The sequence below is a fragment of the Canis aureus genome, chromosome 6 (genome assembly GCF_053574225.1).
Source record: "Canis aureus isolate CA01 chromosome 6, VMU_Caureus_v.1.0, whole genome shotgun sequence".
In the NCBI taxonomy this organism is placed as follows: Eukaryota; Metazoa; Chordata; class Mammalia; order Carnivora; family Canidae; genus Canis; species Canis aureus.
Window position 1 is genome coordinate 19,325,262 of NC_135616.1, and position 24,936 is coordinate 19,350,197.

Here is a 24,936-nt window from a genome sequence, read left to right on the forward strand (position 1 = left end):
AAAAAAAAAAAAAAAGATTGCTAAAATTTATTATTAACATACCATGAGCTAAGGCTTAGGCCCAGGGCTTGACAGGTATTACTTCACTCAATCCTCATTACAACTCTGTGAGATAATACTCGTATTATCTCCATTTGACAAATAAGGGGAGTAAGTCAATTGAGGCTGAGGTCATATGACTCTGGAAGTACAGAGCAGGGACTCTAGCCCTGGGAGTCTGAGACTATGGCCAGAACTCTTAACCTTTACACACCACCCTCTCCAGGAGTAGATTCGGACACTAGGCGTTCAGAGGGCATACATGAGATTGGTTTCATTTCTTTTGAAAAAAGTCCTATAAATAGTATCCAAGCCCAACAGGAATGCTTCCAATATCCTCACAGGCTGCACCCAAAAGCAGGTGGTGTGACTTTTAATAAGCTACCGTCTCATAGCTTCATTCAATATGTTTGTAAAAAGATAATTAGAACCAAATACTTTCTAGGGTCCTCCCAGACACAGACCTTCTATCATTCTAGAGAGGCAGTTGTGGGGCAGGGAGTGTTCACTGATTTTAGAGCGACAAGAACTGGGTTTATTTGGATGTCCGGCACCCTCCTTGCAGCCTGGTTATGGGGTCAGCCTCTATCATTTCCTGCTTGTCTTCTGCTGACCTCAATTGCCTGGAAGACAATTGTTCAACCTGAATATCATCTGCAAATACAAAGACCATCCCTCTTAAATGCTTAAGTGTACAATATATTACTATTGCCTATATGTACAATGTTAGACTGCAGAACTGTAGCGCATATTCATCTTGCTTGACTGAAACTTATATGCTCATTGATTAGAGACTTTCTATTTTTCCCCTTCCCCTACTGCCAGGTAACCACCATTCCACTCTGATTCTATGACTATTTTAGACACCTAATGTCAGTGGAATCATACAATACTTGTTTTTTTTGGGTCCGGCTTATTTCACTTAATATCATCAAGGTTCATCCATGTTGCTGAATGTTCTAGAATTCCCTTCTTTTTAAAGGCTGACTAGTATTCCATTGTATGTATGTGATATATACATATCACATTTTCACATGTATGTGATATATACATCACATTTTCTTTATCCACTCATCTTTCAATGAACATTCAAGTTCTTTTCATATCTTGCCTATCATGACTAGAGCTGCAGTGAACATGGGAGTGTAAAATATCTCTTCCAGATCCTGATTTCAATTCCTTTGGATAAATATCCAGAAGTGAGATTTGCTGAATTATGCAGTGCTTCCATTTTTTAAGTTTTTGAGAAACCTCATACTCTTCTTCCACAATGGCTACAACACTTTGTATTCCCACCAACAGTGTGTATGGAGCTACCTAAGAATTCAAAATCAAAGTCTCAATTTCTAAATTCTTTATCGTCCTGTTTTATGGTCGTAGGTTTTACTCTTTGGATACGAGACTTACACTCATGTCCAATACTGACTCATTGTATTTTGGCTGAAAAGGAGCTTGAAAGGATGTATCTGATTTATAGTATTCTCTCCCTTCTCTGCATTTTTGGAATTGTTTTGCTAACCACTATGATCCACGTCAAGCCTTTTCTTTTCATCCGAAACACAATCTCTTTACGTTTTTGCACTACTAGCTGTTAGTAATCTCATCTACCTTGTTGACATTGATAACAAGTATATTTACAACACTGACTCCCAAGTCTCTAAACGGGTCTCTCACTTGAGCTCCAGTCTCAAATAAAAATGTGTTCAGTGCACATGCCTTTGGGTCTCCTGTAAGCACTAAAACCATACCTACTTAAATATGAAGTTCTCCTCTTCTCTGCCAATCACACTTCTCCCCCAGTTCTCCCCCTTGGGCACCACTCAGTCATCAAAATCAGAGGCCTTGGAATTCCTCCTGCATTCCCTCATGGCTCACTTGTCATTAATAATCAAGTTCCTGTTTATGCTTTCTTCAAAGATTTCTCGAATTCATCACCTTCCCCAAGCCCCACTGTCACTTCCTTACTTCAGGCCACTATTATTTCTCGCCTAGATCACTGCAGTAGAACTCCAAGAAGTGACTCTGCTTAGGTAGGTAATAGACATCTCAAATTTAACGTATCTAAAATAGAAATCTCCTCTTATCCCCAGCTCTCCAAATTGGTCCTCTCATGATTGGTCACATCCCTGCTAATAGTATTATTACCAGCTTGATCAAGCCAAAAACCTGGAGCCATTCTTTATCCCTCTTTTAGCCACCCACATCCAACCTATCAGTATTCACTGTCATTTCTTTCTCAAAAATACATCCTAAATCTGATAGTGTGTCATTACTTCCATGGAAACTACCCCATTCTAGACCACTTCATTTTTCTCCTGGCTTCCTTTAATAACTCTGGAAATGTTCTCTCCACTTCCACTTTCTTTCCGCTAGAACCCTTCCCAAGCTAGAGTGCTTAAAAAAAAAATCATTTCATTTCCTTGAATAAAATTCTGCAGTGATTTTCTATTGTGCTCATCAGATGATTGAAACTCTTTACTACAGTCTATATGGCTCCACATAATCTAGGCACTGCCTACATATTCACCCTTGTTCACTCTGCTCCAGTCCTGCTGACTTTCCTTCTGTTTTTTTCAATCCACCAAGCTTATTCTGTTTTAGGGCCTTTGTACTTGCCATTCCTTCTTCTGTCAGATTTGCTCGTGACACTCATTCCTTCACATCACTCATGATTCAGTTCAAATATCAGCTCCTGAGAGAGATCTTCCCTTACCCACTCTACCTAAAGTGGTATCCCAGTATTTAATTCTATCTTTACTTATGGATAATGACCAACTGGAAAAAAAGAAAAGAAAAACATGAGCCTACTGAAGCAGATTATTTATAATTTGAAAAACCAGTTAAAAAGTTAAAAATAGAGATGCCTGGGTGGCTCAGCAGTTGAGTGTCTGCCTTTGGCTCAGGGCATGATCCTGGGATCCAGGATCGAGTCCCACATCAGGCTCCTTGCATGGAGCCTGCTTTTCCCTCTGCCCGTCTCTGCCTCTCTCTCTCTCTCTTTCTCTCTCTTTCATGAATAAATAAAATCTTAAAAAAAGTTGAACATAAAAATGTGCAAAATTCATAGGCAGAATTCAAAAGTGCATATACTTCATGGCAGTGTAACAGTGTATATGATATAATTATGAATGCAGACTGAGTATGTGTACTGGAGGGTTCAAGTTGGTGAAAAGAGGACAAGAAGCAGCATCAGCTAGTCTGAAGGGCATAGAAGAAGTAGGAAATTTTCTTTTCTAGGTAAGTTCCCAAAGCTGAAGTAGACTGGATTTCATTTCTTCTTTCTCTCCAGTTTCAGGGGGAAAAAAAAGAGGGAAGAAACCTTTCTCCCTCTGCTTGTCTGAACTGTTTGGAAGACATGATCTGACTGCCCAACCCAATAGCCACTTCTGGAAATATGATGTGACTAGAGTTGCATTGTAGGGTTTCAACAGGAGGGAAAACAAAGGCACAGTTGCCATGCTTTTCTTTAGTCTTCTGACATTTAATTACGAAAATTTTTAAACATACAGAAAAATGGAAAAGCTTCTCTTAAGATCATATTTCTCACTACTTCAGATGGAGCCAAGTGGTCTCAAAATTCCCCAACTACTGAGTGACACCAGTATTTTCCAAACCTGAGCAAAGGTCTGGACCTGAGCAAAGGTCTGGACCATCGTATGATCAGTTTTGACATTTTGGTTACCTTGTTAGTGTAATTCTACCTATAGTTAGTTAGTCAATGCTTCCTGCTATATAAAACTTGACTGTTTCCTTTAATTAATTAATTTAAAATTTTATTTTATTGTAGTAAGGTTAGTTAACATGAATCTACCCTTTTAGCAAATTTATAAGTGTACAATACAGTAGTATTGTTTAGGATGGGTACCATATTGCACAGCTGATCCCTAGAACTCACCAGGGGCTGAGGGCGGGGGAGTGGAGAGTTGATAAACAGCTGCTTTGCTTCTGATGGTTTATGAAGCTCTGAATTATTTCACCTTTAAGTTACATCCCTGAAGTATGTAGATCTTCTCCAGAGATCTACACGTGTGTCTGTCCTTTACACAGGCCCTCTATTAAAGCGTACTGATTATGGTGTCATTCTGAGTACTAAACTGTACTGTATCATACTACTTATGCAAATTCTGAAGTCAAATGTCAAAAAAAAAATCTAAAGTAGTGACATCTTAGCCTTGGTGTTTACATTTCTATCAGCAAATACAAATTAAAAGTTCAGCCCTATATGCCATCTTATAGGCAAATCTTTTATTTTTCACACAGAACAAAGATCTTCCTTTGACATTATTTTATGAGTTATAATGTTATAGTTGAAAACTTACTAGTTGAAAGAGTATGATGCCTAAGTTACACTGTACTAGATCCTACTGTGTGGATACTGGACCCAATGTGATACTCTTTGGAGAGAAAAGAAAAAAAAATGCAATGTGACCCCAGGCATCTGTTTGCTTTATCTATTTCTGCCAACAATCACTATACCTAACTGAAAAACAAGAGGTAATGGAATCCATCTTTCAGGCCATTTAGTTTTGTTTGTTTGATTTTTAAAATCTCTCAAAGACTCTGACTACTGCCAACTTAAAATGCTTTCTGAAAAGTTCAGTGAAATTCAAATACTGCAATTATAATCAGAACACTAAGAAAAGGACATTACTGGTACTTGAACGTGGAACCAGGAACTAATCCAGTTGTGTTAGGAAGTTGTTACTTAAAGACTTCTGCTATAAAGTTAAAAAGTATTCAATTGGTTCTCTGTCTTTCAATTTTCTTCCTCATATGGAGGAGGAAAATGATTTTTTCTTATTTTCTTAACAAATGCCAGAAAGTTAATTTTTAGTAGTGAATTTACATTTTACTTTTCAAAAAATATTCTGCACATTGGCATCAGGTTAAATAAAGAACAAAGATGCTAACTCTTCCATTTATTCAAAAATCAAAAATATCATAATATTCCAGTCATGGAATGAGTAAGTCACAAGGATAAAAGGTACAGCATAGCAACTATAGTCAACGGTATTGCAATAACATTGACAGATGGTACTGACAGTTTTGGTAAACACAGCATAACATATACACTTGTTGAATCATTATGTTGCCCCCCTGGAACTAATGTAATACTGTGTGTCAACTATACTTCAATAAAAAACATTTAAAAATCATAATAAATTATATAGTCATAACTTTTTGCATGTTTGGTACTTTCGGCCAAAAATTGTTTTAGATAAATCACTGTAATGATTTTTAATGTCATTTATTAATATTTTAAAAACTATAATTACATATGAATTAAGTAGAAGTTACATATTTTTAATATGATGCATTTATTTTAACCTTATAGAAGTAGTGCTACACACATGTTGATTAAGGATACTTTGAATGCTATCGCTTGACTTTTCATAAATGTCCTAAAAATTCCCAGGAAGTCAATGCACATCTGTCCCACTGGCACACAATGACCACTACTGTTCACTGCTGACATGGCCTGGCTAGCTGCAAACACGAGGAAGGCATGCAAACACTTGTTCGGTTCGCTTTGCAATAAAAAAAATAATCAAACATTCCTTGACAAAATGGAGAAATCGTCACTCATATCCTATTATTTTCTAAAACTTAGAGGCCCCTATATTAATGGCAAATGAGTTACTGATAAACGTGTTGATTGCAATTAAAAGAGATGCAACAAAGAATTGCACTAAACGTATGAGATAAATGTGAATGAAACCCTGTAATCTCTTCTCAGTCCAGTCCCCAAATCACTTCTAAATGTTGACTCCCATTTCCATGAGCACATAGGCAAGCAGGATAGAAATGCTGTATGCAAATAATTTTCCTTGTACTTACATACATATTTTAAAAATCATAGCAGAATACTGAAAATCGACAGTGTAATGACAGAATTACAAAAAAAAAAAAAAAAGGAGAGAGAGAGAGTGATTTTTGTTCTTTGTTTATAATGCTGCAGTGACACTGAAAAGGTAATATTCATTATCTCTTCAGGCAAATAGGCTTATTCCAGGGCAATCAAGATTCATCAATCATGGATCTAAAGGCAAAATTCAGAAAATACCATTGAATCCTCTATTTCCCCTCAATAATCAAATCAAATATATATATTTTTTTATATCCTTGAGATTTCTCCACATCTCAAATATAACTTTGGTGCTTTGCCCTTGACACAGAGTAGCAAATAATAAATATTCTTTTAATAGTTCTCCAATAAATGAATGAATAAATGAATGACTTTACTTCCAAATTGAATTAGAATGCAGAAATTTACATGCAGAATTAATAGGGTTTTCAGTATAATTTATGGATAAGGAAAGGTTACAGCTCTGGGGTTGGACGGAGAGAATTCTTTGTGCTTTTTCAGAGGCACAGTCATGAGTGTTCATCCCCTTCTCATGTATTTCCATTTCTCTGGTTTTCTCCTGTTCTATCTTTGTGATTCTCTCCCATCATTCTTAGGGACCTCTTTCCTCATGAAACCCACAGGGACATTTTCTGTGTCTGATGGTTTAACAAAGCCACTTGCTCCTTCGTTTGTTGAACCAATACTTCCTGAGAGTCTGCTTCTTCCAGGCCCTGGGGGAGGCACCAGGGGCAAAACAGAACCACAAGGGCACCTTCTGTCTTTGTTTTCACTACATTATTCAATTTCATTAAAACCTAGCTTAGAAATGAAGCAAACAGAACCTGCAAAGACATCAGTCTCCAAAAAAGGCATTCCAGAATGAGGCATGTTGCTGAGAAAGGCTCACTCTGCAGGGCTCCATAGCCATGTACTCCATTAATTTCTATTGTAATACACATGTCTGGCAAATGCATTGTTTCTAGCATTTTATTTACAATTTTTTATATTGTTCATATTTTGAAATGATAATACTTTAAATATACTTGGTTAAGTATATTTGTATGTTAAGTATATTTAATATGATTAAATTAATCTCATCTATTTCTTTTTAGTTTTTAAAAGGTGGCTACTCAAAAATTTAAATTTACACATATACTTTGCATTATATTTCTAATGGTTTGCTGGTCTAGAGGAAGGTAAGAGGGAAGAGGAAAAAAATACCAAATAAGCAAACAAATTATTATGAAATTTAATGTGGTGTTTTGTTTGTCTCAATGTATCAGTGAAACCTAGAGCTGTATGTTCTCGGAGAAGGCATGGGTAGAATTGCATTTCAGGGACCTTTTTAAGGAAGAAAGGATCACATTTGGCTGAGAAATACAGTTGTTTCTGTGCAGTGAGAAATATATTAGAGATTTATAGTCATGCTAATAACTAGGGCATAGTGAAGATGTGTAAGCAAATACAGACAAGCAAGCAGAGATAGCATTCAAGAGACATTCTGAGAGGTTTCTAATAAGGCAAAGATGTTTAAACAAAGGCATGGACTGTTAGAGCCACCCTCTCCTGTAAATAGTTCAAATGGAAGCCAAGACACCCATGATATCATTGAACAAAATTTAAATATGCTATCATGAATTAATGTATTAATTCACGGCCATTCATTAGCCCCTCAGTATGAATTAGTTGGTCAGGTTATGCAGCTGCTTCTGAGAGTCCCCTGGTGCTTGATATTCCTCACACTGTGTAACCCCCCTGACCCCCTGCTTTGCTAACTAAGGCTCCACCCCTTTCAGAATTCTTCCACTCAAGTCATAACCTCATTTATGGGGTGAGCAGACTTCAGGGCCTTCTTGTTTCCTTACAGTCTCATGGCTTCCCTCCTACCCTGCCAATCCTCTTATCTGGGAATTTGCAGTGAAATAATAGGACAGTTTATGTGATCGATTCCTGTATTGCTCAGCTCAAATGACTTACATTCACTTTAGAAGGTTTTCAGTTACACAGCGTACAAGTATATCATTTACAGTTGATTAAAATGTTTGTGGTCATTTCTATGAAAAGAAAAAAAAAGTTGGGCATTTGTTCCTTGGTTAGAAATACAAGTTCATTGTTTTCTCTGTGGGAAAATCAGGCACGACTTAAGACTCCTTTCACAAGAAAGCCTGAGGATCAGCTATCTTCAATTTCTGTGGGCATTTTTAATCCTTTGTTAGTAGAAGTGCCATTTTTAGCAATCAAAATACGCACTTACCTAGAATGCTTCATTCCCAATTCGCGTCAGATTAAAATTTAATTACTATGACATTGACTAATATATATATACACATAGAATGCCCTTTGATGCAACTTCCACAGTACATTCAAACTAGCATGAGCCTAACTTTGTGGGGACCTGCTTTGGTCTGTGCTGCCTGAACGAGATCTATCAGATCTGAAAGTCCATTTGTATTTGTGTTACTTTCCATTTTAATTGGGAATTCCTTATAGCTTTTTTCTTTTTTAAAACAGAATATTTAATTTAAGATGTAAGCTTGAAATAATTTTTGACTAACAAATTTACCAAACTTTTTCATTTCTTCACCCCAGTGAAAGCAACACATATATGTCCTGTGAGAATCAACTCAGGTAAGTTTCTTTTTCAGTTATACCAGGAGGTATGCTGCTTTAGGCTGAAATCTATTATGATGCCCCTAAATAGAATACTTCTCCCTTGCCACCTAGAGAAACCATTTTCAAGTCTCAACTGTGTGCAAATAAACCCTGCCCCAGATGCCATAATAGCAACCCAGATTAAACACGTGGAGAGAAGTTCGGGGGTATGTTTTCATATTTGCACTTTGACTGTGTGGTCAGACATGGTGATTTCTCCTCCATTAACTACTTACCATTTCAGATTTGTTTAGTTTGCATCAAGGCACTGTTTTAAATGCAGTGCTATACAATGGCATTTAAGGTATTTTCGAAATAATGTGGCACAGCTGTGTTGTTATTCATTCTCTATCATAAATTTGACTGGCTGGAAAATGAAGTTTGTTTAAAAATAACCTCTTCAGGACTTCTTTTAATGAACAGCCTGTATGTAAGTCTTCCATTTTGTGGGTGGAAAAATGCATCTAAGATACTTTATTTTGCTCAATAATAAATATTGTTGTGAAACCATAAACCCAGAGAAAATTGGTTATTTTTTTAAAAACAGAATTCATTAACATAGTTCAGAGAGCCAGTTCTTCAGGAAAGCTATTTTAAAAAAGCAAACACACCAGAGATGGATTGCCTGGGAGGCCGAGGCAGAAAATTGGTACCTTAGAACTGGAAGATAGATAAATATGAGCCTTCATTTACACCAACCTGGGCCATCTGGGGATAGAAGATGAGGAAAGAATATTTCACTTATCTTTTCAGTAAAAGCCCTGAGGCCTGTATTGGGCTGGATGTGGGCTACAGGTCTGGATTCAAGTCTCAACTCTTGCTCTCTGTTCGCTAACCTGTGACCTTGGCCAGATCACACATGCAGGGCAGCAGGAACTGCTTTGACTTTGCTCTCACACGAACCCAGATCCAGCCATGCACTGTCAGTGTGTAACAACCTGCTCTCTGGGAACAAATGAATCAACCAACCCTGGCTTGTAATGTCTGTCAATGTCTGTGGTGTAAATACTCCCACCATGGCAAATTTAAGCTACTTACATGAGCTCACTGGATACTGAACTGGGAAGAAAAGTGGGCCACCATTCTTTCCAAATTATCTCCCAGATAGTACCAACTAGTTCCAGCAAATCACTGTCTTAATTCCATTTCTGGCCCCACCAGTTAATATGGGGGGCCAAAGGCAAGTTAATTGATTTCCTTACATTTCAGTTTTCTGATTTTTAAAATGTTGACCATAAACAAGCCTTACGAGCTCATTTGGAGGGTAAAATAGAAGGTACCAAGCCCAGAGCCAGAAATAGCAGGTCCTCAATAAACATCAATTTCCTAACTTGATGATTTCATGATTACGTCTCTGTCTCTCTGCCTTCCCCTTCACAGATAAACTCTCTGAGAGAACAGGTCTGCATTTGTGTTCATTTGTTTATAACTCCCTCATTCAACCCATTGTTATCTAGATTGCATTTATAGAACTCCTGAAAAATCATTTCTCCCTGGTGACCAACAGATTTTTCCTCCAATTCCAATGGATATATTTCAGTGCCTATTTTATTTGATTTCTCTGTGCCATCTGTCATGGTTGACCAATCCTTCCTTCTTCTGAAGCAAGATGTACTATTCATCTCATTTCTTTGTCTGGAAACCTAGGAGTCATCCTCTTTTACCTCCTGTATCCAATCAGACAGGCCGATTCTATTTTGTATATATATCTTCTTTCTGTTTCCCTAGCTCCCTCTCTGATGCCACTGTCTTAGTAAAGACACCTCAGACCTTCGTCTTTTCATTCTTAAATAATTAAAGTGGCATACCAACCTGATTTCCCTGCCCCAATGAATTTCCTTTCCAATCCATACTTCCTCTGGAAGGATTTCTATAAAATGCAAATAGATCGGGTAAATCCTTGCACTTCATTAGCTTTCAACAACTACTGAATAAAGTCCCAACTAGGCATAGTGGCCTCTGTTGATTTTGGCTCATGCCAACTTTTCTGGCCGCGTGTCCTGCCTCTTGTTTGCTTATAACTGTGCTCCGGTCTTATTAAACCACTGACTTCAATAGGCCAAGTTCTTTTCTTGTCTTTGTCTCTCTGGACAGCCAGCCCTTCCCCTTTTCTACCTGGTAAACTCTAATTTCTTTAAAGATCAACTCAAGTCACCCCTCCCTCCCTTCCATGAAGTCTTCTTTGACATCCTCATGACACCCAGTAATTCTCTAAAAGGCACTCTTCACACTGTATTATAATCATCTGTCCTTGCTTTTCTTCCCCAGCTGAAAGTAAACAAATTGAGTACATAAATGCTATATCTTATTCACCATCACATCTACAATATCAAGCACAAAGCCTGGACTACAAAAATGTTCAGCAAACCGAATATATCAACCTACAAATGCTTAGTCAGATTCCTTCTCTGCCCACTTTGTGGCACCAAATAAGATAGGGTCAAGACCAGCTTTTTTTTTTTTTAATTGAGATATAATTAGCACACAACATTGTATTAGTTTCAGGTGCATAACATAATGATTTAATACTTATATACATTACAAAATGATCACCATAAATCTAGTTAACATCTGTCACCACCCATAGTTACAATTTTTTTTTCTTATGATGAGAACTTTTAAGACCTACTCTGTAAGCAACTTTCAAATACTCAATATAAGATTGTTGAGTGAGCAGACATTTTGTAAGCTATAAACAAGTTAGGATGATACACATTTTCAGACTTGATTCTAACTGGAAAAATGATTCTCATTATTCTTAAATTATAGGCTTTTAAATAATGATAATTTACTCAGATGTATTTGTCCCAACATGATTTGCTTGCTAACTTCATAAGTTTAATGTTGGTCATTCATAATTATTTTTTTTAAAGATTTTGTTTATTTATTTATGAGACACACACACACACACACAGAGGCAGAGACACAGGCAGAGGGAGAAGCAGGCTCCATGCAAGGAGCCCGACATGGGACTCGATCCTGGTCTCCAGGATCATGCCCTGGGCTGAAGGCAGCGCTAAACCACTGAGCCACCTGGGCTGCCCGGCCATCCATAGTTAAAACAAGAACAAATTAGGTCTTCTCATACTTATTTTTGAGGGTTTTTTTGTTGGTGTATAGGAACCAAGGCAAAAACCACTGCAAAAATAGTAATAGTATGGAGAAAAAATGCTATGTAAGAATCCACTTGAAAATTTGCATTTAATAAATGAGTAACACAAGAAAGTGAACATGCTATTAATATACAGATGGAAGAATTTATTAAGTCTTTAACTTAAAGAAGAAGAAGTCTTTAAATGACTGCATGTTAAATATGCATTAAAAGTTTTAAAACTGAGGTGCTTTTGATGTTTTAGGACATTTCAAAGGAGGGAAAATCAGAGTCAAAAAGTAAGCAAGGGACTAAGATCGCAAAGCAGATACTCTACCAATTGCTGAATTTTTGTTAATAAATTTCACTTTTTGAGTTGAGAAGAAATAACATTGTTCTTCTTTACCAGTAACGTTTTACAAATAATGCAAATGAATAAAATCTCTCCAACTTTAGGGATGATCTAATGTCATAAATGAAAAGTATGCAACTTCATTTTACAATACTCATTATCATCTCTACCTATACTCCATTCTATGGCCCACTGGGACTCTTCTTTACTTAATACTTAACTAGAGTTGAAAGTGTTCTCCTTCTTGGAAAAATCTGGAGCAATATATATTTAACAGATGGTGTCTCTATAGTCTACCTTAGAAAGCCTTCTAATTAGTATATCTTTTTCTAAATAATAACTTATGAAGCGCATTTCTCTATGAGAATTTTTCTTTGTATTTTTAAAAAGATTTTATTTATTCTGTATTTTTTTTAATATCAAGAGTTCCTTGATCCAAAAAGGGGTCTTTCTTCTGATACGTTAAAGTTCTTCAAATTCAATGGAGTTTTTATATAAAATCTGTGGAATACAGCTGGTCATTTTTTCTTGTTTTTCTGGTAAAGAAATTGGGTCCTTGAAAAATTTAAGGGCAAACAGATAATTGATGATATTGGGATGATGTTTTGCCTCTTTATAATCATATCATCATATATTTTTAATATTCTTTACCAACTCAAATAACCAAATTCAGCTTTGATATTGTTGGCCGTGTTGTATGAATTTGACACAGATTTCTGAGCTCAGTGTTGAGAGGCATATGCTTTGAATTATTTTTCCACAATGACTAAACTTACCAGGTTATTCATATTATCTTGTGACTTATTCCTAGCTTATCAAAAATAACATCATATTTGAAACTACAGCCAGGATGAAACAACTTTCTCCTCAAAAGAAGCTAAATTGACTATAGAGATATATTATTCTATTGTCTTAGCCCCATTGGCTATATGCTCTCCTGAGCAACTCAATCCAAACCAACTTAGCTTAAGCTTTGGAACATGATTCACTTAGTTATATAATGAAATGTGAACCATTTAGAACTGTGTGTGTGTGTGTGTGTGTGTGTGTATGTGTTCATGTTGATTGAGATACACAAAGTAGAGCCATTTCATTAAAGTAATAATAGTAAGTAGAATCATAGACACAAAGTTGGAAAACATCTTAGGAATGATCTCATCAATCTCTTCATGAATGTCTCATCACCATTCCTTACAGATGATGGCCTAACCTCTGTACACTTTTACCAACATAATCTCATTCTTTCCAGTCCCAGAGAGGTTTCCTTATTAGGAAGTTATTTCTTATCCTGAATAAAAACTTACCTCCATAACTTTCATCTTAGTCCAAGATTCTATAAACAAAGAATTAACCAATCTTATCAATCAAAAAGTGAGGGTCCTAGAAGTTCCTGTTTCAATGGGTCATATTTTTGTCTACACTATTTTTTTCTATATTCATTGGTTTCTATCATTAGTGCAACAAGATGTAGTAGATTGAAAGAGTCCAGAAACTAATACTGATCTCCCTAGCTGGGAGATGGGCCTGCTCTAAACAAGAGGGTGTGGGAGCATTGTCTAATTCAGCAGGTAGGACATAGAATCTGAGCAGAATGGACAACAAATGATAAAGAAGTCCTAGCAGGACAGTAGAAGGGATTCCCATGATAGTCTTGATATCTAAAGATGCATATATTCAGACTAGCATCATAAACTGGAGGTAGTGATATTTATGACTACACCGGCAAAGAATAGATCCCAATTTTAAAAACTCAAACTACCTTTACAAATACAGATTTTGTGAGGGCTGGATTTGTGTTCTTTGAAATAATAAGGGGTCTCGAAAACTTCTCCAATAATTTGAGCACTGTCCATTAGCTATCTTTGACTTCACTTTCTTATAGAAAGTTTCTTTCACTTTCTCATAAAAATCAGACACACTGACAAGCTGTGAATCAGTTGAGGTAGATTAACTCCATTAATAAAAGGAGTTTCCTCATAACCTTGGTGACTGGTGTTCCTTGCAAAGATCCCATTGCCTTAAAAAGATTTTGCGATTTTTGAAAAATATTTTATTAAGCTAGAAATTCAACACAGTACCAAAGTAACTCGCACTTTGATTTGAAAAGAAAGGTTAAGATGATGAGATACTGGAAAGAATAAGGAGTCAAGGAACTAGAGTTCTTGTTTTGCCTTTGTCTCTAGCTCTCTGTGTCACCTTTGGTTACACAGAATATTGGAGTCCATGAGTAGAGAGGAAACTTAAAGAGGCATCTGGTTTACCACTGTGGCCAATTTAGCTTTCTCTCAAACTATAAAGTTTCTTTAAGGCAATACCTATAGGATCATAACAACAACCTTTTAGAAACAGTATAAATAATCTTTCCTCAAGGAGCAATTATGAAGGTAATCACATCTGTGAGGAAAACAGACATTTTCTTGCCTTCACACTTTTTTTGTATTAACGATCAGGCTTTTAAAGAATGCAAACAACATATAAAAGGCAAGTCATACAGGTAGTACATTACTCAGTTGTCTGAGATGAATGATAAGGTTGGAAGGAAAAAAGGGACAGGGGAGTAGGTTGTTTATACATTTTTGATTAATTCAGATTCTTATCTATTGACTACATTGTTTGTAAACACACATTACAAACAAACAAATTTTGTCTTGCTACCAGACCAAAAAAAATGCAGTGAGAAGAAGATAGTGGTTGGGAACAATGTGTCTTTATGTTGGTAGTTCTTTCATGTTACAGAATAATGGGTTGGTAGATATTTGGGAAGGGTGGGGTGCACAGCTGTATATGCCAAATTAGAATTCTCTAGGATTACTGGCAATTTTAAGGCACTGGATGCTCGAAGATTGCCCTTATGCAAAGACTTACTCAGTAAATGAAATTTTATCCTACCACAGGACTTTCAGCTAAAAGCCAAGTCATAAAAATATGGAAATTTAAAGACTTATTTTTGTATTAGTCAGCATATATTAGCCCCTACGATGTACAATGGCACTGTGTTAAAACATCATTTGCTTCTGGATATATACTAGAAGTTAGGAATGGAATAATTCTTAAAACCTCTCCAAAATGTAAAGCTTCTTTTTGGTTAAGTAGTCAAAACTGTCCTGAAAACCACCAACTCTACAAGTGGTTTTAAGAAAAATAATTAAGATTCTCAGATATTTGGGAAAATAAAATGGTTGTCAACCGTTACAATCTATTTTTTTTTACAACCTGAAATTTTTTTAAAAAGATTTTATTTATTTATTCATGAGAGACACAGAGAGAGACAGAGAGAGAGTGGCAGAGACACAGGCAGAGGGAGAAGCAGGCTCCATGCAGGGAGCCCGACGTGGGACTCGATCCAGGGTCTCCAGATCACTCCCTGGGCTGCAGGCTGCGCTAAACCACTGAACCACCCAGGCTGCCCTATAACTTGAAATTTTTAATGTTGGTGGTCTTAAAACTTACTTTTTAATGGGTAATGATGAAAAAAAATCACATTCTACCTCATCTTTCAAATAGAATGATACAATGAGAAGGACATGACTGATGTGAAAGTGAAAAAGCTAAACGTATTAACTTATTTTAATTAATTTAATATCAATCAACTGTAGGACCATAAACTATTACTACTTTTCTAATGTGAGTTTTGAATATTAAACTGCAAATAGATTCTTTTTTAAGATGAAAGTAAAGAAAGAAAATAATTGGAGCTAATTAGTCCAAATCTTACCTGGAGTTGCTTTTTGTTCTCTTTTCTTCTCCACTCTCCCTGAAATGAGAAGTGGCAGGTCAGTTGCAGAGTGGGTTCATTAGAACAAGATATAACTAAGAGGAAACCACAATTTATGGCAATTTCCAAATGCAATCACTCCTTCAGCTGTGTCCAACATGCTTCTAGAGATGACTGGGCACAGTTTAAAGGGCTGAAAAATGCTCTCAAATCAATTTATGTGAGTCAAAAGTAAATGAGGATGCATTAAATATGCTACTGGGTTTTAAAAATCTTGTTAGTAAGAGTCATTTATTCAACAATAAACTTACAAGGTACAAATCCCCACAGAATGAACTGTGGTGATAAACACCTGAATAAAATAAGACCAAGGCCTTTTACAACCTACTTGGGAAGATAAAGGACAGACAGTACAATATGAAATGGGATGTGCCCCAAAAGGTACAAAATGTTTAAAGAAGATGAGAGGACGAAGTGATCATTTTAAGAAATAAAGGGATGTCCACGAAGTTATAGAGAAAATGATATTTGATCTGGACCTTGAAAGATACATGTGATCTAGGAAATTTGAAGCAGGGAAAGTGTGGATTCTCATCAAAAGAAATAGTATGGGCTACGTCGGACAAGGCTATTTGAGTAAGAGCCATGTTTAGAGCTTGCTTTAGTAACTATAGTTTTGCATGGGGAGAGGGCTATCCCAGAGTTTAGGCAAGAGGTCACTGAGCACGGCAACAGGAGTAGGGAGGTAGGAAGGCAGAACTTAGAAGGCCCAGGGATTTACAAAATGTAAAGTTCAAGGAAAAAGGAAAAGTCAAGATGAATGGTTTTATAGGTGACTTTGGGCATGGTGATACAATTTGGGGGAAGTGGTAAAATGTGATGGGGGCATGGAGATGACGAGTTCGGTTTTAGACTTAACTGAGTTTGAGGTGTTACAGGACAGGAGCTTGGGAGAAAGAACTGAATTGAAATTACAATGCGGTAAAAGTCCATCTTGAGAAGATGGCAGGGGCTGAAGCGGGGAATAGGAACACAAAGGCAGGTGGCACACAAGACTGGGCTGAGGAGAGTGACCAAGAGAACAAAAGTGCTACTTCTATTTTGTGATGTAGGACATTAGAAGGCAGAGAAGCAGAGATCCACAGAGATCCACAGAGCATGGAGTTGTGGGCCACAGATAATTTTAGGAAGTATGGTGGGGACCCACAGCATCTGACTCTTCTGGGTTCACTTGGTTTTTGTTAGATTGAGAGAGAGCAGGTTTAGCAGAGCAGGGGCGGGAAACACAAGAGACACTGTGAGAGCCTGAAGAGTAGTGAGTGGTGAGGAAGATGAGGTTGAGGAAGTGGCTTCTTGCTCATGAAATCTGGCAGTTTGTAAATGAATGAGACAGGGCAATAGCCCGAGCAGGAGCAAACCCCACATTTCTGGTGGGGCCCATTTCTACCTGCCACTTCAGTGTGGTTACAGGTTTAGGTAAGACACTGTACCAGGGTGCTGGTGTGTGGAAACACCATGGTGGAGGTGAGAGCTTTGGTTTCATGATGGCACCCTTCTGGCCACCATGTTCTAGTCAGCTTTCAATGTTTCACAGATGCAGCTAATTACTGAGAGTTTATGCACCACATGCCAGCTGCGTGTAAAATTTATCCAAGTTTTTCTACTAGATCTTCTGGTCTTTTAAAATCATAAAATATATGGTGGAGAATGTATCAGTTTTTCTCATGCAGCCACCAAAAGTATAGAATGCACTGGCATCTACTTAATTGATGCAAGTGGCATCTTTTTTTTTGTAATAATAAATTTATTTTTTATTGGTGTTCAATTTGCCAACATACAGAATAACACCCAGGGCTCATCCCGTCAAGTGCCCCCCTCAGTGCCCGCCACCCAGTCACCCCCACCCCCCATCCTCCTCCCCTTCCACCACCCCTAGTTCATTTCCCAGAGTTAGGAATCTTCCATGTTCTGTCTCCCTTTCTGATATTTCCTACCCATTTCTTCTCCCTTCCCCTCTATTCCCTTTCACTATTATTTATATTCCCCAAATGAATGAGACCATATAATGTTTGTCCTTCTCCGATTGACTTATTTCACTCAGCATAACACCCTCCAGTTCCATCCACGTCGAAGCAAATGGTGGGTATTTGTCATTTTAATGGCTGAGTAATATTCCACTGTATACATAAACCACATCTTCTTTATCCATTCATCTTTCGATGGACATCAAGGCTCCTTCCACAGTTTGGCTATTGTGGACATTGCTGCTAGAAACCTCGGGGTGCAGGTGTCCCGGCATTTCACTGCATCTGTATCTTTGGGGTAAATCCCCAGCAGTGCAATTGCTGGGTCGTAGGGCAGGTCTATTTTTAACTCTTTGAGGAACCTCCACACAGTTTTCCAGGGTGGCTGCACCAGTTCACATTCCCACCAACAGTGCAAGAGGGTTCCCTTTTCTCCGCATCCTCTCCAACATTTGTGCATTTGTAGCAACTGGCATCTTGATTAATGGCACATTATACTCATTTGGGTGATTTCCAGAGGTCTTGTTTGATACAATTTACTTCAATGATTTAAACAGATAAATGACATGAATAGTCCATTTAAAGGCTTCATTCATTACCAAGTGTGATGGGGTAACTCCTCATTTAAGTTTTTTTTTTTTTTAATCAGGCAAGCCACTGTTTACTATTTGCTTACAAATTTTGGTATACTAGAGGCCTCAAACATTTCTACAAATTTTAAAAAATGTCATTCAAATTCTGAATCGCAACATGTTTAAAGACAAAAATTTCTTTGTAATGTCTTTAATTTGTATAAGAATGAATCTTAAATCCTGAAAGTTGACAATGGAAGTATTGGAGATAAATAATATGGTATGGTAGTCAGTCTCCAAGATGCTCCCAATGCTCCTTGTCTTGCCTCCTCCTAGTAATTGTGTCCTTGTGCAGTCCCCTCCCACACTGATTAAGACTGACTTGTATTAATCAATAGGCTTTTGCAGAAATAACGGACTGTGACTCCCAAGGTTGGACCTTAAGAACCATCATTCTTCCTTCTTGCTCTCTTGAATCACTCTCGCCAAGGGAAGCCAGATAATGTATTATGGGGACACTCAAGTAGCCCTACAGAGAGGTCCATGTGACAAGGAACCCAGGCCTCTTATCAGCAGTCAGCATCAACTCACCAGGCACATGACCAGTCTGACCGCCAGCCTCAGTCAAACCTTCAGATGGCTGTGACTCTGGCTGACACCTTGACTGCATTGCATGGGAGGCCCTGCCCCAGAACTATCCAGTTGGCCACATTAGAAAAACTGTGTAAGATGATAAATGCTTATTGTTGGTTTCTGCTGCTAATTTGTGGGTAAACTGTCATACAGTAATAGATCATTTTATTATGAAAGTCTGGGTTAATTTATCACTTAATACACCAACAGTGATGTGAGTTGTGGCAAATCAATCCATCTCCCTGACTTTTTCTCTGTAAAGTGGGGATCAGAGCCTGCTTATCTGGAATGTGGTGAAAAGTAAATAATTTCACATGCAGAGCTAGCAAGAAATGGAGGAAACTTGCACAAAATTTTGGGGTTTGATGTTCCAGAAGGGGGGCTGGAGAACGTTGCTATAGTGTTTTTTCACTGAGACCTAAAGCAGTGTTCTGCCCTAGGTTACATGCAAGGGCTTTGTAAACTGTTGAGTGCTATACAAATGTTATTTATTAGTTTTATTATGCTGTTAGTTCTGTTACAGGGATCAATTTAGATTTTTTGTCTTAGTTACATATACACAAGATAGCAAATTAGAAAAATAAAAAATAGTTAAAGAAGACAATAGGATATTGATTAAGGGACACAGAGGATGCACTGCTTAACTGGGGATGACTCACTAGGTTTCATGTTGAGTCCCCTCATCTGGCTCTGAATGAGGGTGATCTTGTCTCTTGTTCTCCCGGTGGCTACCTTCATAGGAAGAGAAGGTTCTGAGACCCATATCTCTAGCTCTAAAATATACCAAGATTTTCTGCATCCTGGAAATCTCCCTCTGCATTCTCTACCACACTACCATACATATCCTTCAGTTAAATCACTGTTTTTCCCTGCAAAATTGCTCATCTTTAGAGTTGTCCACTAGTCCCTCAGGCATCCAAACACGAGGCCTCAGAGTCATTGGCTTCTCCCTTCTACGCAATGTTCATGCTGAATATGACCCTCAGACACCCTATTCTCTTTTCACAGGGCCCTTGGGTCTATGCTCTTCTTTCTCACTGCCATTGAGCTAGTTCACAAATTTAATATGAAATTACTCTCCGGGGTGATTTTCTACATGCTCCTCATTGATTTTGTTGATTTTAGGGATGGCTTTCCTGTCCCTGAGTTGGATCACTCCTGAAGATTGAAATCCACGTGCCCGAATGTGAAATTTATGACCCTGGAAGGCTTGGCCACAACCTATCTCCTCTACCATCCCTCAAGCACCATACACAACACTGACCAGTTATGCCAAGAATCCCATCTCCCATCCTCAATGCCATGTGCAAGCTGTTCCTGCTTCCTGGAATGTCCGGATGTGTGAGTGCTGCCTATCAAAAATCTGTTCATCCTTTAGAGCTGAGTCAGATGCCAGCCCTTTTGCTTTGTGCCACCCCCAACTCTCCACACCCTGCAGAATTAATCACCCTTCTGCTGTGATCGTTTACCCCTTTATTTATACCTCTGCCAGAGTACTAACTCCAATGTTTGGCTCATAATTAGTCACAAGTTTGTTTCCCCAACTAGATTGTGGCCTCCTTTAGGGCAAGAAGTGTGTGCACTCCATGCCTCTCTGTCTCCTCATGCCTCACAGAGCTTTGCACACAAATGATTGGGATTGAGCCAACACACACTGAGAGTTATGAAATGCCCCAGCCCTCCTTAAAATGCTGGAGAACAACAGGTAAATTTTAGTACTGCTAGCACTGAGTGCAAGTACAACGAAGAACAGAGCTTTTACCTGGTATTTACATTACAGCTGACACCCTGGAAAACTATTATATTAGAAAAGCAGGTGATAAAATAACAGAGAGGCTTTCAGAATAATGAACATGCATTTTTCCCTAGTTGTGCTTTATTTTATCACAGATTCTAGTTTAAAAACAAAACATTAAAGTATGGTTTGCACCTTACTTCTCTTTTTTTCCCCCCTTACTTCTCTTTAAACCTGGATGCAGCACTCCTCCTGTGAGAACAGAAATGGACAGTAATCTCATAAAAGTGGAATTTGTAGGGAAAAACTTTTCTTCTGAGAAAATGTATTTAATTGAACATTAAAATTCCACCTGTCATGACTACTTATTTATACAAATTGAGCATTGATATTTTTAAAAGCTATTTTAGGCTTGAGGCTGTTGATATTGTTCCATGGAGGAACACTAAATATATATCAATTTCTGCACCACAATACAGAAGCAGTATCTTAATCACAATGATTGTTTCTCATCTTTTTAAAACCACAGGCACATAAATGGTAATCCAGTGATGTCTCTCGCCAATAATGAGGAGGGGTGTTTGTCTGACAGCTCAGTATTTTATGTCACTTCTAATGGAAAGGACATTTTGCACATATTTACAAATATATATTTATATATATGTATATGCACATATATGTATTATATGTATGTATATGCGAATAGGTACATGTATATAAACATGCATTACATTCATGTATATGTGATATGTATATACTGTATTTTTACACTCAGATATAGTCTTGTCTCTGAAACACACTCTTCTACCTGCTCCCATCTTTGTATAATAAAGTCTGTCATGGAATCTTATCAAGCTTCCTTCACTGCACTACCAATTTCTCAGTAGCCAATTCTGAGTTTGCGTTCCCTCGCAGGCATTTTATCTGCCCTGCACTGAGAGGTATGATTAATCACATCCTGTTGCTAGGATACCTGAGAATGTTCATTTATGTCCGATGTTGCTTTGGCAAAATGCGCTATGAAGAAGGCATAGACTCATGACAAGGAAAATTACTGTGCACATGCTACTTATTTAAAAAAAGGTGGTGGGGTGGGGGTGAAGGAGAGAAATGTAACTACCAGATAATATAATGCTAACTCCCATGAATTTTTTAACATCATTTTTGTTTCACCTGGATTTTAGTGGAAAAACATGGGCAATATTTTGGGGTAATAAGAATCTGTAGCACTTCTATACTTTTGAGTTATAGGAAAAGTAGAAGGTGGTAGGGTTTTAATTCAGTTTACTTTAAGGGGTCTAAGAGCGGAAGGGCCTTTAAGATTTACTCGCTTCAAATGCCTCAATCACCGACAGGTTAATGAGGTTACAGTGCTAATTGATTCCCAGAGCTGATCTAAAACCCAGGCTACCACTGCCATGCTTAGCTATTTTAATGTGAGACTTAGGAGAAAAGTAGTCCTTGGAATGTGCTTTTGGGTAATAAGAAATGTCTTTATCAATATCTTAAAAATTACTGCTGATTTGGGTATTAATATACCAAAGATTCCTGCTTACTGACTGCAATGAGAAAGAATATGAATATATAAAGTCCACCTAAATGCAAAGTTTTCTTAGTCAATCTCTTTCAATGGAGAACAGCATGATCTAGTGAGAGGAACAAGGACTTTGGAGTTAGATGGATTGACTTCTCATCTTTCCTACGGGTACCTATGAGCTGTGAGACTGGGATGAGGCACAGAGGTCTTCTCATTATAGGCTTCTTTTGGTTCTCCTTCTCCTTCCCTTCCTTCTCTCTTTTCTTCTTGTGTGTGTGTACACAAGACACAGACATATATAAGATATCTCTCTCTCTCCATCTATCTGTGATATTCCAACTGAAAACAGAAACAATTTGAGTTTTACTTATTTTTAAAAATATTTTATTTATTTATTTGAGAGAGAGAGAGAGACAGAGGTAGCAGACCCTGGGATCAGGACCTAAGCCAAAGGCAGACACTTAACCAACTGAGCCACTTGGGCGCTTAATCACAATGTTTCAGGAGCAGAATGCCAAAAAGACCTTCAGACCTTGTATTTTTTTAGTAGTTTAGCATTTATTAAGTAACTTGAGTTGGACACTATAATGACACCTAAATATTATTTAATTAAATCTGCAATAACTCCAATGAATAGATGATAATTACTTCCATTTGTTGGTGGAGCATGTAGGCTCAGAAATTTTTTTGTAACAGTCACAAGTTTCTGGTCTTGTGAATGGCAGGGTTGGAATTCGAACACAGAAATTTTTACCTTTTCTGAGCTCTCTGGCTGTGGTAATTAGGGCAGTTCTGTAGAGCGGTGAAGAGCTCAGGTCTGTAGCTCTTGCCACTTAATCAATGTAGGATACTGGGCACATCATTTAACCTCTTTAAATCACACTGTATTCATTTGGAAACAAGGGTAAGAGGAGCTCCTATTTCCAGAGGGTCACTGTGGGGGTTATATAAAATGATGTGTTTAATAATTATCCCAAATATTTTGAGTACATGATGCAATCACATGTATAATGCCCTCACCTCAGTGCTTAGGACACAGCAACATAGAGTACTGCTAGATAGTGCTCTTTCTAAACATTCCATGTCAGGTGGTCCCTAGTAACATATGACAATACTTAGTATACTCAAGGTCAATGGCTACATTTACACAAATATAAAGTTCAGGCTTTGAGAGTTTCTTGATATATATACCATAACTTCTCTCTCTTGCCTTCCTTTAGAATTTTTAAGAAAGAAGTGGCTTTCCATTTTAAAAAATTCCTTTCCTTTATCCTTCATGTCTTAACACTTTCCAAATACAACTTGGTTTGACAAAACACAATTTACATGCAAACTTCTCTCCAATTATGAATTAAGTTGATATGATCTTAGAGTCCTGGGTTTGCGTTTTGAATCCCTACCTGCATTTTGTAGTGAGCAGCAGCAATGGAACTGCCCACAGTGTGACATGTTTTAAACAGAAAGGGAGAGCTTTTCTACAAATCATAATATCTCATTGCCAGTTCTTACTCCTTGCAACAAATGATAGGACCTTGAATAAGTAACTGGACTTTTCTAAGATCCAATGGCCCTTTTAGTTAGTAGATAGATAGACACTATAGTCCAAAAGAAATCACATACATAGGGCTGTGGGGAATTGTTAAGTCCTGTAGAGTGGGAACAGAGAAGCTTAACAGGGCCAATTTAAAGGCCAACTGGTCTAAAAGTGGTCTGCATAAGACTACAGAAACTGCATAGCTTCTGTTCCGTCAACAGTATGAAAAGGCTGCAGCGTTTATCATTTATGCCTGGATTTATGCTGATGTTGAAATGGCCCTGGTCTCAGCCGACAACAGTGATGAGCTTCTGTATGGTTGTGGGTCCTCACCCCCTCCTGCAGGTTTGGATAAACTCCACTTTCTCTCCTGTCTGCTTCTATCTGGTCAGTTGATGTGCTGCTAGGCTGCTTATGTGGAGAGAGTCATTACGAGCACACTGCACGCTGTGAGCTCCAGACAGTGTGTACTGAGCTACAGAGTCTGGCCCTTCAGAAACATATCGCTACAGCTAGAGCAAGGCCTCCAAGGTTGACCATCTGCCTTGGCAGAGCGGACGCTCCATCTGCACTCTCAGCCCTGGGGTCTGCCATCCGTCCTAGCGAGTAGAAAGCCTAAGAGGAACCGAATGCTCAAAGATTTTTCCTGGGCTGACCCCTCTGCAAAAAGACAGCAAAACCAGTATGAGAAATAGCAATTTTATGTTGTCTTGGAAAGTCTCAAGCACAGAATTTCTTCCCACTTAGATCCACCTGACAAGCACATAATTAATGTGACAAGCATCCGTTCCTTTCGGATTCCCTACATTGGCCTGGGTGAATTAAATCTTAGAGCAAAACGTTTGATATTCAGAACCTCATTCTGAGGCAGTCATTTTTGGCAGAGAAGTTTTTTGGAAGATCTTTAGATGTTGAAGTCAGATTGCGGGGTGGGGTAGGGGGTGGGGGGCAGTGGTGGGAATACCCAGTGATTGCCAGATCTTAAAATCTCTCTGCAAAATGGGAATGGTGGCTTTACTGATGTATGCCTTACCGACCAACGAAAGCAGGGATGTATATATTTGTATTTTGCATTGTGCAAGAGAATGTTTCTAGTAAGTTAGGTGTGAATAGTTATTTTTAAAAAATTTTTTATGAATAGTTATTTTTTTAAATTTTTATTTATTTATGATAGTCACACAGAGAGAGAGAGAGAGAGAGAGAG

At 37.8% G+C, this 24,936-nt stretch overlaps 1 protein-coding gene across 4 annotated transcripts in view; it reads right to left on the reverse strand.

The window, feature by feature from the left end:
- The window catches only part of CHST9 (carbohydrate sulfotransferase 9), a 241,549-nt gene that overhangs the window by 117,667 nt on the left and 98,946 nt on the right, over nt 1–24,936 (reverse strand). For 3 of the 4 annotated variants that reach the window (XM_077900327.1, XM_077900324.1, XM_077900328.1), the window contains one exon: nt 15,698–15,736. The exons of the other annotated variant lie outside the window; for it this stretch is intronic. In XM_077900327.1, coding sequence (XP_077756453.1) covers nt 15,698–15,736 — 39 coding nt within the window. The remainder of the gene's footprint in view (nt 1–15,697; nt 15,737–24,936) is intronic. 4 annotated transcript variants of the gene reach the window in all.